General features: G+C 35.7%; 1 protein-coding gene across 1 annotated transcript; it reads left to right on the plus strand.

Moving 5' to 3' along the window:
* Positions 1–386: 386 nt before the first annotated feature.
* Positions 387–3,268, plus strand: LOC113287727 (quinone oxidoreductase PIG3-like). Its single transcript, XM_026536560.1, has 6 exons — positions 387–830; positions 1,400–1,579; positions 2,035–2,116; positions 2,228–2,335; positions 2,483–2,641; positions 2,843–3,268. The coding sequence occupies exons 1-6, from the start codon at positions 579–581 to the stop codon at positions 3,037–3,039; spliced, it is 978 nt and encodes a 325-aa protein (XP_026392345.1). The 5' UTR covers positions 387–578; the 3' UTR covers positions 3,040–3,268.
* The last annotated feature ends 9,112 nt before the right edge of the window (positions 3,269–12,380 follow it).

Raw genomic sequence — 12,380 nt, forward strand, 5'->3', positions numbered from 1 at the left:
CACAAAATCCTCTCTGAAACAGTTAAATCGCCTGTAAGAATTATCTCTCGCATGCTCCCTTTCTTGCATTCACATCTCAGATCCAAAATTTCGAATTGAAAACATTATATATATATATATATATATATATGGAATTGGTTCAAGGGTATTAAGCATATAATAGAAATTCGGAAAATCGGGAATCGACGAATTTTTGGACTAACTCGTCAAGCTTTGGACTAAACTGTTGGGGGATATTTGGACTAGAGAGTCTTGGGCTTCAGAGGAGTGGACTAAAGCGTCCAAAACCCACTCAAAAGCAGACTAAACGTTAATTTCTACTTTTTCATATTAAAAAAATAAAATAAAACACGATGAGTGATGAACCCACCTAATCACCATTGCCATTTTAGGGGCGCCCAACGGGGAGTAGGTGCTCTTGGAATCTTTTTGGGTGTTTTTATGGGATGTCCGGTTCACAGAGCAAAACAAAAATCTACTTGCAGAAAGTAGACTTCTATAAGAATCAAATTGTTGCACATTTCATCAGTAATACTTTTACACTCTAGAAACTGAATTTGAATCTCATCTCCACCAAAATGAAAGCAGTTGTTATCACTACTCCAGGAGGTCCGGAAGTACTAGAAATACAAGAAGTAGAAAACCCTAAAATCAAAGATGATGAAGTTTTGATTAAAATTGAAGCTACTGCATTAAACAGAGCTGATACTGTACAAAGAAAAGGATCTTATCCACCACCACCTGGTGCTAGTACTTATCCTGGTCTTGAATGTTCTGGAATCATCGAAGCTGTTGGAAATGACGTTACTCGATGGAAAATCGGTGATCAGGTTTGCAATTTCTGACTTTATTATGTTTTGCATTTTAGGGTTTTGGGTTCAGAGGGCAATGTTCATGGTTCAACTTTATTTTTTCAGCTGTTAATTTTAACAGTCCTAACTGGGTATTTGCTTTAATTATAGCATTCTATGTGACTATGTGCACAGGCTAGTGTGTTGAAATATGGATGACACATTTGAAGAAAACCCAAAGAATACTGCATACATATTTTTTTCCAGTACAACCTCTTCAAACGCTAAGATAGATATGCATTCAAATTCTGCAACTTTGGTTACACATACTCAAAGTCAATGTCTAGAAACAGCATAGAAAAGCTTCAAAGTTTATATTTACCTTCATTTTGATGAAAATTAATTTAGAACAAAATCTTAGATGAGTTCGTATAGTTGTTTTGGTAATTTTATTGCGTGTCATCTACATTTTAAGACATTCACCTCTCCATAGATATCTAGGGAAACTATTTGAAGTTCAGAAACAACTCGAACAGATTAGAGAATGATTTTGCAGTTTAGAGAGAAGATGCTCATGTGGTTCAAATTCACTTTATTAATTTTTCAAGGTGTGTGCTCTTCTAAGCGGAGGAGGGTATGCAGAAAAGGTAGCAGTACCAGCTGGCCAAGTTCTTCCTATTCCATCTGGTGTTTCTCTTAAGGATGCAGCTGGTTTTCCTGAGGTGGCATGTACTGTTTGGTCGACTGTTTTCATGACTAGCAGGCTAACTTCAGGAGAAACTTTCCTGGTAAACCTCAGCCCACGACTCCAATTTAACCACTTAAAAGAAACATGAATGATCAAAACAATTGTTACATTTATGACTAATGGTAGCCCTTTCTATATGCTTGTTATATTAGTCGCCTTATTAATTTTTGAAGGCTGTGCTTAAAATTCACGTCTCTTACGAAATGGTTAAAATGCTTGTGTAGTCTAGTTCGTGCTGACAAGCTTATAAACTTACAACCTTCTTGTATGTTCTGAAGAGCATGGGATACTTATCAACTCCAAATATATGATACAATTGCTAAAATATATGGGTCGAGCTTGTATAATGTTTGCCTGTTTCCCCTATGAATCACATATGTTATGGGATTATTGAGATTTAGCGAACTTGGGTCCTTCATTACTGGAGTGGTAGTATATACTATAACAGTGCTGGAGAAATCTGAACTATGTGAATTAACCACTATCTGGTTGCAGGTTCATGGTGGGTCTAGCGGAATTGGCACATTTGCTATACAGATGGCTAAATACTGCGGAGCGAAAGTATTTGTCACAGCAGGTCTGATAAGCACCTTTGCTGGATACTTGATACGTTTATTTACGACTTGTGCTAGGATTTTTTTTTTCCTTTTTTTTTGAATCCTCATTTAGTTAATACTTCATGTTGCAGGAAATACGGAAAAATTAGCTGTCTGCAAGAATCTTGGAGCTGATGTTTGCATCAATTATAAGACTGAAGACTTTGTGGCTCGGGTGAAGGAAGAAACTGACGGAAAAGGTTATTATTATTTAATACTTTCATACAACTTCGAATGTTCTAAATTATTGAGGTCCTGAGGAGACATGCTTTCTACATTTTTGTTCTTTGAACCAATTTCATGTTTCTTCTCACTCTTTTCTCAAAACTGAAAATGCTCAAACGTAGGGGTTGATGTTATACTGGACAATATTGGTGGGTCCTATTTCCAACGAAATCTCGCCAGCTTAAACATTGATGGCCGACTCTTTATTATCGGGCTCCAGGGTGGTACAGCTACGCAAGTAAATCTGGCTCCATTTCTTCAAAGGCGTCTTACAGTGCAAGGTATTAAACATACCACCTCATCCTCTTGGTGGAACCTCAATTTTCATCTGATGGATAATGGTTTGTAGAAAAAAACTATAAAATGGGGAAATTCCAAAATTAATCTATATGTTCTACAGTCTCACTTGGTATTGTTAAAATTCTTATATTTCTCGTAAAGACTGTATACTCTTTTCTAATAGTAGTTGTATGATTATACAGGCGCTGGGCTGCGGTCCAGAAGTTCTGAGAACAAAGCATCAATTGTTAGCGAGGTTGAGAAGAATGTTTGGCCAGCAATTGCTTCTGGAAAGGTAAAGCCTGTGATCTACAAATCCTTACCCTTGTCTGAAGTTGTAGCAGCACACAAGTTAATGGAAAGCAGCACTCATATTGGAAAGATACTACTCATACCATGAACTGGAAATGAGTGTTTATAATCTTATGACAGTTGGCATACCTTGGAACTTAATAAAATGGGTTTAATTAAGCAGACCTACAGTCTATGTAAAAGTGTTGCTTTCCCCTTATATATAGAACAGGAGAAGGCTTCATCATCAAGATAAAATTGTGCTGTAATATGGTTCCTTGTTTAAAAGTTCTATTATGTTCTGAGCCTTGATGTATTTCGTTTGGCTGTTTGGATAAGTACTCCCTCCGTCCCAAATTAGTTTGCACAATTATTAAGGCAATAAGAAAAGGGAAGTATGTTTAAGTATTTTTTACAAGTATGTCCTTATGGATAACAACTTGTAAAACTTAGAAATGATTTATCTCTTAAACTATACTACGGTTTTGCGTAAACTTTATACCGTTGAAAAAGATTTTAAAACACCTACTTAACGAATATAAACACGGCTATCAAATTATACATATTTCTTATAATAACAATAATCAATTAAAAGAGTAGTTTTAGAAATATCCCCTTAATTAGTGAAATAGCTCATCTATTAATGGGACAAAATCAAAAACCAATTGGCTCAACTAATCTGGGACGGAGGGAGTATTTTGTAAGGCTGGTAGCAATAAGTATTTCGTAAAAGAAGTGCGAATAGATAAAAGTACTCGCTGGATTGGGGTATTACCTAAACTAATTGGGTATACAAGAATATAAGTGGACCTAGAGGATACGTTAAGGGGTGTCCAAAATAGGTAAAGTTAGGAAACTACCTTTGACAATTCTGAATTACTATTGGTAATCTGAGTTACCTTTCATCTTTTCGTTCTTCATATACCCTAATGACCAATTTATCTCTCTCCATCAAAACTCGTGGATTCGAACTACTAGAAATCGTAAACATCCTGACCCTAAAATTGGGAAAATCAATGCAACAACACAAATGGAAAAGAAAAAAATCAGTTGGTGAAGAAGAAATCTCTGAAAGAAAAGAAATCGAGAAAATGACGAGATGGAGAAATAAATGATGCCATGAAATGAATTTACTACTTTTTTGTTGTTTCCATGTCAAATTAGGTCAGAAAAATCGAAATTGTGGAATTGTTATTCTATGGTCGTCAGGGTGTCTCTTCATCTACCCTGACGACTTTTTATGTTTATTTGTAGTTGCCATCCTCGTAAAATGAATATCGTGACGACTATTTTTCTTTTGAAAGTAACATTTCCAGAGTTGGCATGGTATATATACAAATACCTTGACGATTGTAGATGTAGAATTAAAAGTTGTCAGGTTTTGAAAATCTAAAGCATGGTGACTACGAATTGCCGTCCTTGTTTTCCTGTGTTCAAATTTGTTATTAGTCGTCAAGGTTTTAAAAACTTTAACTTGAGGACTATGTGTTGGTCGTCACTTTAGTGTGATTACGATCATGCCGAACGATAACTGCTAAACACTTTTTTTCCTGTGTAAAATTGTGTAATTAGTCATCACGGTTTTTAAACCTATCTTGCCGACTGTTGGTTGGTCGTCACATTGGTGTATTTTCGACCATGACGGCCATCAACTAAAAAAAACACAAAAAAGAATGTGTTCATTTTGCTTTTTAGTCGGCATGCTATTTTTATGATGACTTTTCATACCTGAAAGTGTTAACTCTTTCTGTAATTTGAAGAATTAAACGAACAAATCCTTGTTCAATTCCATTTTGAAAAGTGGTTGACTAGAGTAATTCATTTTTGTTACAAAATTCTCAAAAACCAAAAAGTTTCGAAAATTCTTTTTCTAACAAGATTCATGAGTTAAATCTAACAAAAAAATATCAAAATTTTCACTTAACAAATTCAGTATAACATTATTAACTTAACTAATTCAATAAATTATCGCTAATTAATCAGGAGATAGCTAGATTAGGGATTACTAAAGATATATGGATAAGGGGTTTTGGATTTTAATTTCAAATGACCTTCTTTTGTCTTATTACCTATACCCCAATTAGTTTTGATATACCCCAATCTGACGAGTATAAAAATGATCAAGTTATTTTTGAATTATAAAAAATAATGAAAAACAAATTAAGTACTTGGAAACCAATGGCTGGTGAGAATTTTTTGAGCAACTTTAATAAAAAATTTAGCTCATCTGAGGGTTGTTGAGGATAGCTCTAATAACACGACATGGGTTATTATCTAGTAATTGAGCTGTGGGTTATTATCTAGTAAATGAGAAATAAATTGAGCCTTAAAGCTAAATTGCATAGAGATATATTGTGAAATGATAGTGACGTTTCCTTTCTCTCTCTTAAAAAGCGAGGAATAATGGAGGGAAGCAAAACTTGGATACGACATCATATTTCGTAGGAAAAATTCGGAAAACGAGACATTGTATCTTGCTTTCTTTTTACAAAGACGAAACAAACCTCGCTTATTGAAAGCGAGGTTTTAAGTCTCGCTTCCCTAGTTATTTGTTTGACCTTCTCTAATTGCACCCTGATTACGCAAAGTTATCATTTGTGTTTTTTCTCACACTCCATTTACACTAGAGGAATGTGCCATTTGTTGAGGTCACCGCTTGTACGTCAGATATATCATTAACGAGTATTTTCAAATACTTTTAACTTCTTTTTTTTTTTATTTTGAAAGATTATAGGAGATAGTACGCATTTATTGAACAACCGTTAAACTTAAAGATAATTTTGTTCTTGATTGTAACACGCTTTCGTAGGAATCGCGATTGCACTTAGCATGTTCAACAAGTTTTTGAACCCCTATATAATTCTGGTGGACGAGTTAAGTAGCATGAGGTTTACATAAGATGTACCTACAAAATCTAGTTCAATATGCCTTCATTGAGTAGTATAATTCATGTTGATGGGTGAAAATGATTGGCTGGTTTTTTTAGGAAAGTGGAGACTCGAGCGTACTGGCGGAGAGTCCTCGACCGAGCAAATTTCTTAAACCTTTTGCAAACAGATGCATTGCACGGGAGTGCTTTGATTTCAAGAGATCAATATATAAGACTCTGGCATAAACCAAGACAATGGCCGTTCTAGAATCAATTCGGTCACAAAGAGGGATGAGGGTTGATATGTAGGACGAAAGCTGAGAAGTGTGTGAGATCAATGATGATCGAGGATTTTGGATGTGTTTGGAGATTTCTACAAGTAAACCGTTACGTTCGAGTAAGTTCTGATTGATTGATTGAATTCTGCTTTGTCGAGAGTTGTTGTTCAGATTAGAATTCTTGGTTTTATTCGTGGATCCAGGAACTTATTTATATTCAGACACATTGATCCTAGTAAGTGTGAAGGTTTCTGGAGTGAAAGAGTGGGAAGTCGTGGTTAAACCAGTTTCACGTCGTGCGGAGACTTGGTTGATTTTCCATCCACTACATTTCCAACTCCCTAAACTTCTTGCACGACTTACTCATATTTTTCATCGTCGGTGCACACATGTGCCGCAGGCCGCCAGACCAAAACCCTAATGAATATCCTCCATGTGACATGATTGATGTCTCATGAATGTGGAGTCTGCAAGGCAAACGTGTATTTAATTGGTCAATTGTTGACTCGACTAGACATGAGTCTTAGCTTTGATGAGTCGAGCATAATGAACGAATGCAGTATGCTCTGAGACTCGTGGATTGAGATTAAGGTGTCTGTTGGGACAAAATGATGGAAAGACATTGAACCAAAACTTGAGATACTTTTTGGTTATTTTTCATTACTAGATTTGTATCTAGTATCTTCGGTGGCCCTTCATCTCCTTGTCATTGTCCAATGATGGAAGAGTGGTTTTAGCCTTTGAGGTACCATTCCCTTACCATCTTGATAAATTGTGATATATCATTTTACCAGTTGAGGTAATAATGATGTTTTGGTAACTTGAATCGACGACCGTCCAATGAGATTACTCGATCATGGACTTGTTGATAAGAAATGTTGTTGAGCAGTCGTCTGCGTCATGAGTTGTCGAATAAAAAAGACTATAATGGTCGACCGACAAACCAAATATTGGTTGATGAACCAATGAAATATTAATAGATGGATCAGTGAAATTCTATAATGTTGATAGTTGAATCAACATGAGGAATATTTCTCGGTCGAGCAATTAAATATTGATAGTTGAATCAATATTGCTAGCAGTGAGTTGTAAACCCAGTTGATCGTGTATTTTGCTAAATTAGGCAATTTAGTGTTGATAGATGAGCAAAGTAAATATTGTTATTTTAAACAAATATTGCTCGTTTAAGCAAATATTGCTCGTTTAAGCAAATATTGCTCGTTTGAGCAAATATTGCTCGATTAATGAATTATTGGTAGCGTAACCAAATAAAATATTAATTAAAAAATACTGGTAGATGGACCAAATATTGTACAATTAATTAAAATGTTGATTGCTAGATCAACATAAAATTATTAGTGTTTGAACCTGTTTAGAATTATACTTTGCAGAGCATTTGGTTTGAAACCCAAATTTTGATTGATTGTTGATCGATGGATGATTTACTGAAAATCAACCATGAGTGACATAGGGACCGGCTACATGAGATGGTGAGACGACCATGTAGTACCCAGGTGCTCGAATGAGCATGCACCAAAGTCCTTTGTAAACCAGTTGGTGAAAGGATGATTAAATGCTCGTTTAATCATTATTAAAATAGTGCTCGTCTAAGCGTTAGGTGGTAAAACTAATTATGGAGATAAGAGGGACCGACCAAGGGGTATGGAACCGTCCCTTGGTGGTCTTGGGACTAACTTATGGTCGATCGATCAAATTCCAAGTTGTTTGGAAAGAGTTTGAACCCAATATGAACTACAGAAGATTAATTAGGTCAAAATCATCAAATGTGTGGGACCAGCTTTTGCAAACCAAAGGGGTGACCCCGGATGACCAAGGTGGCATTCCCGTGTCATCATGTGGGTCGTGGCTCATTTCTGAGAATTTTGATATTTTCTGGTGTACGTTCGAGCAATATTTTGGATTTTCAGAAGAGTTTGATCTTGACTGAAACTCTCAAATTTTCTTGAATGAGCAAGCAGGACTTTGATCGTGCGACCAATATTTTAAGAATATTAAAATAATGATATTTTAATATTTTCCATGAGAAGCCCGGATGATCATGTGACCATTTGACTTTTTGGCTTTTTTAGAAGTTTGAGCAATATTGGAGAAATAAGGAAAAGATTAGGTTTTTACTCAAACGATGGAATTTAATGAAATGAGAGAAGAAACAATAATAAAATAAGGAATTAGGGAGGCGCGGGACCGGACACGACCAAGGCATGGCCGGACATCCTGTGGGCCTGGTCTCATGACGCTCTTCCCTAGAACTACTACTCGAATCGCAGCAAAACTACCACCAGTACTTGCACTTCAACCACCAATGCAACTCACATTTCAGTTCAGATGGAACATATCTTGTAAATCACCACCGAACTGCAGCTTAAACTCCATAACATTCGTTGCTGCAGCTGCTTGAAAACCAACAACAACAACATCCTCAACTATTGCAACTGCATCTTTACCGTCACCACTTAACAACATCATTTAGACCTTGCAATTCATGCTATCCATTCATAACTCAAATTCATTCCCTAAAACTCAAATTCAAACCCCAGATCCAATTCGAACAAAACCCATTCTTCAAAACTTTCTGAACTTCAAAATGCCCATGAATCTCCACCATTTATCTCAATCAATTACCACAAACCATCAACAATAAAATCATACCCTAATTGTAGTTTCAGGAACCCTAAATTCTCTTTTCCATAGTTAATTTCTTAACATCATCTGCATCACCTCTCCATTCCACTTATATCAGCTTTAATGTCTTCTTGTCTCGATCCAGGTTTATGTTCATCTTTAAATCCACCATCTTAGCTTGAATTTCACTTATTAGCTTCAGATTCCTCATTTCCATCAAACTCATATCAATTCTATTTCTACCATCATCAAATTACCTTCTTCTTGTAAATCAACAGGAAAATTCCTCACAAGCTCCAACATATCCCATGCATTTCTATGAATTTCTCTGTGAAAATGCGGGGGTACCAAAATACACCACCAACTTTTTCTTAGGCAACCTGTATGGACTAAACTCAAATACTATTTCGAGAGTTACAACTTAATGAATCTCAATCAGGAATTATATGAAGAGCTTATATCTATTTCTCTCACAAATAATATGTAAAAAGAGACACGTCTGTGAACCTAATTATTCTTTGAGAGTACTCGGACGATTCCAAAGATCAATATCCAAGATTAATCAAGTCATATCAAAAAATTGCAATGGACTTATATACTTGAATTAGTTTACGTACAACCTAAGATATTTCAGTTATAAAGATAAACAATATAATGCGGAAAGAGAAATAACACAGACACTAGAAATTTTGTTAACGAGAAAACCGCAAATGCAGGAAAAACCCCGGGACCTAGTCAAGATTTGAACATCAAATTGTATTAAGACACTACAAACACTAGCCTACTATCAATACTTCGGGCTGTAATGTAGTTGAGACCGAATCTAGCGTCACAGCGATTCAGTTACAGTCGCGCTCCTTACGCCTCTTGAATCCCGCAAGAATCCGCACAATTGATTCCCTTAGATGACGTCTCGCAAGTGTTGCTATCTCAAGCTTGTTTGTCAAGTTTAGTTGATAAAAACTATATCTTTATTTCTAGTCTACTTATAGCTATGTCTCGGATTAAGATAGAAGTGTGTAGTTGAGAATTAGACTTCACGACGTTCACCAATTGAATAAGAAGAAGATCTACTGAAGACATTGGAGGAACTTCGACGACAAAAGGTATGTGGAGACTAAAACTTACCATCACTCAGAATTATATGAGACCAAGTCGTATATCTATATATACTTTGTGTTATACACATTTGAAATTTCGAGTCGAGTTTATCCCGTTTGTATAATTCTCTAAATATGAGTTTAAAGCTTAGAATGCTTCATCGCCTACTTGACAAATTTAGTTGTAAACAATTCACTTGTTGGAAACTAATATTAAGTCAACATTGATCATGTGAAAATTACCTTGAACATATTACATGATCTGTGTGAGACAATCATTTGATGTTAACTCGGGATGTTTCGTATTGATCAAATAATCATTTGAAAATTACTTGAAGCTAGTGGTATGTGTAATATTACCATTTTCGTCTTCTAAGGATGTTTCAAATCGATTAACGAGAGTTTTTGAACTACTACCAATGTCTGGATACAGCAGAATATGCGTACCATGTATGCGAACTGTGAAGTACTAGTTTAGGTCCCGGACTCTTGTTTACAAACTGTGGTTTGGAAACAGTGTTTGCGAACGACAGAACTAGGCAAGGTCCAGAACGGTAGTTCGCGAACTCAGTTTGCAAACTCAGTGGTTAGGTTCTAAAATCGGTAAGTATGATAACTTGTTCACATACTTTGTATGCTAACTATTTTCTATATTCATGAACTCAGGTTCGTTTGCGAACTTTGTTTCCAAACTGAAATCCCTGGATTCTTAATGCTTTAAGGTATGCGAACTCGATTTGCAAACCTTGGCATTATGTTCATGAACTGGTTGTTGTATAAGTACTTTGTACACTTACAAACCAAGTCGAATATGTTTCAAATGCTTCATGGATATTTCTATGAGATAGTGAACATTTGAACAACTATCTTAAAACACATTTAGATAAATTTGATTATCTATCATGATTGGTTGATTTTCATATTTGGTCTAGAAGTGTTAGATGAATATAGCTAAGTTAAAAGTGTTCATATATCTAACATCAGTTAATTATTATTGAGACAACTTGTTATACACGTTTAGGTACGGTTTATCCATATCTAAATATAGGTCTATTTCATTTGTGTGTATCAAGCTAAACCATCTAACAATGGGGATTGATTGCTTATTTTCTAAGCAAACTTAACTTGAATCTTAAATCAGGAGTTCATTAAATGGTGAATATTAATTGCTTTGTTAATAAGCTATCTTAGCTTTGATTGTAAGCAACCCTGATTTGAAAGATTATATAAGGAGAAGCTCTAGCATCTGGGAAACCTAATCTCGACACTTTCATGTATCCTAGTTGCAAACTAGAGTCGACTCTCACCTAACCTAGGTTTCTAGTTCTTCTGAAACCATTACTAGGTTTAACGACTTAAAGACTGCGCTTGGGATTCGTGCTGCTCTTCGGGAGTATAAGACCGGATTATTAGTTGAGTATCCTGTTCACCTTGATCTTTATCTTAAGACAGAAACAAAAAATAGAATAGACTTATCTGTGGGAGACAGATTTGTTTATAAGTCTTCGACTTTGGGTCGTAGCAACTTCGAGGCTGTAAAAGCCGTCAGCTAGGGGAACCAAGTACACAGAGTCTTGAGAGGTTCAATAGACGTAAGGAACGCGATTGTACCTTAATCAGTGTGAGACTTGGTTAGGTCTCAACTACATTCCAGTCCGAAGTTAACTTGTAGTAGGGTAGAGTCTGTAGCGGCTTAATACAGTGTTGTGTTCAGGTCTTCATTTGCAGTTTCCTCATTAACAAAATTTTCGGTGTCTGTGTTATTTCTTTTCCACATTATATTTTTTTTTATATAATTGAAATATCACAGGTTGTGCGTTGTTTAATCACAATTGATAAATACTACCTTGTTTGTTGGATAGAACTTAATTGATTGACTCTTGGGCATTGGTCTTTGGTACCATCCGAGTTATTCTCATAATAATCAGTTTCACGGATTTCTATCTGTTTGATTTACTAACTGTGTTGAGAAAGAGATAAAGCTCTTTGATATGTTTCTTGATTGAGTTTCATTAGGTTAATTCTATCAGAATTATATTGGAGTTTAATCCATACAAATTGTCGAACGAAATAGTTAGGTGTGGTTGTTGTACCCACGCGTTTTCAAAACCAATCTGCCTCCCACAGATAAGCCTATATGTGACGTTCGGATCAAATATTAAGGTAAGATAGAAAATCGATTGCAATAGATAAATTCTAGCAAGCCTCAAAATCCGGTCTTATGACTCCCGAAGAGCAGCCTAGATAATTATTCACCTCTCAAGTAGATACTTGTGGAATCACAAAGTTGACGAAGAAACTTTGTGATTTTTATCTATCTTGCCCGTTGGAGCTAAAGGCTCAACAATTAAAGCAAGATCAAGATACACGAACTATCGAGATAAAGATAGGTGGACCCGGCTTCACAAATCCCTAGGTTAAGTCTTTTTAGTCACTAAACCTAAAAAGGTTTAAAGGAGATGACGACTCTATTTTACAACTAGGACACACAAGAATAATGTCAGGAATTCCAAGATCCAAGTTGTTTGAGGTTCTCCTTTTATAGACTTCCAAGGTCAAG

The sequence above is a fragment of the Papaver somniferum genome, chromosome 6 (genome assembly GCF_003573695.1).
Source record: "Papaver somniferum cultivar HN1 chromosome 6, ASM357369v1, whole genome shotgun sequence".
Lineage (NCBI taxonomy): Eukaryota > Viridiplantae > Streptophyta > Magnoliopsida > Ranunculales > Papaveraceae > Papaver > Papaver somniferum.

Bases quoted from the DNA above. Each gene is read 5' to 3' on its own strand.
- LOC113287727 (XM_026536560.1), top strand. From the start codon at position 579: ATGAAAGCAGTTGTTATCACTACTCCAGGAGGTCCGGAAGTACTAGAA. The intron at 1,580-2,034 runs GTAAACCTCAGC...ATCTGGTTGCAG, and splicing joins CTTCAGGAGAAACTTTCCTG to GTTCATGGTGGGTCTAGCGG. The intron at 2,336-2,482 runs GTTATTATTATT...GCTCAAACGTAG, and splicing joins GGAAGAAACTGACGGAAAAG to GGGTTGATGTTATACTGGAC.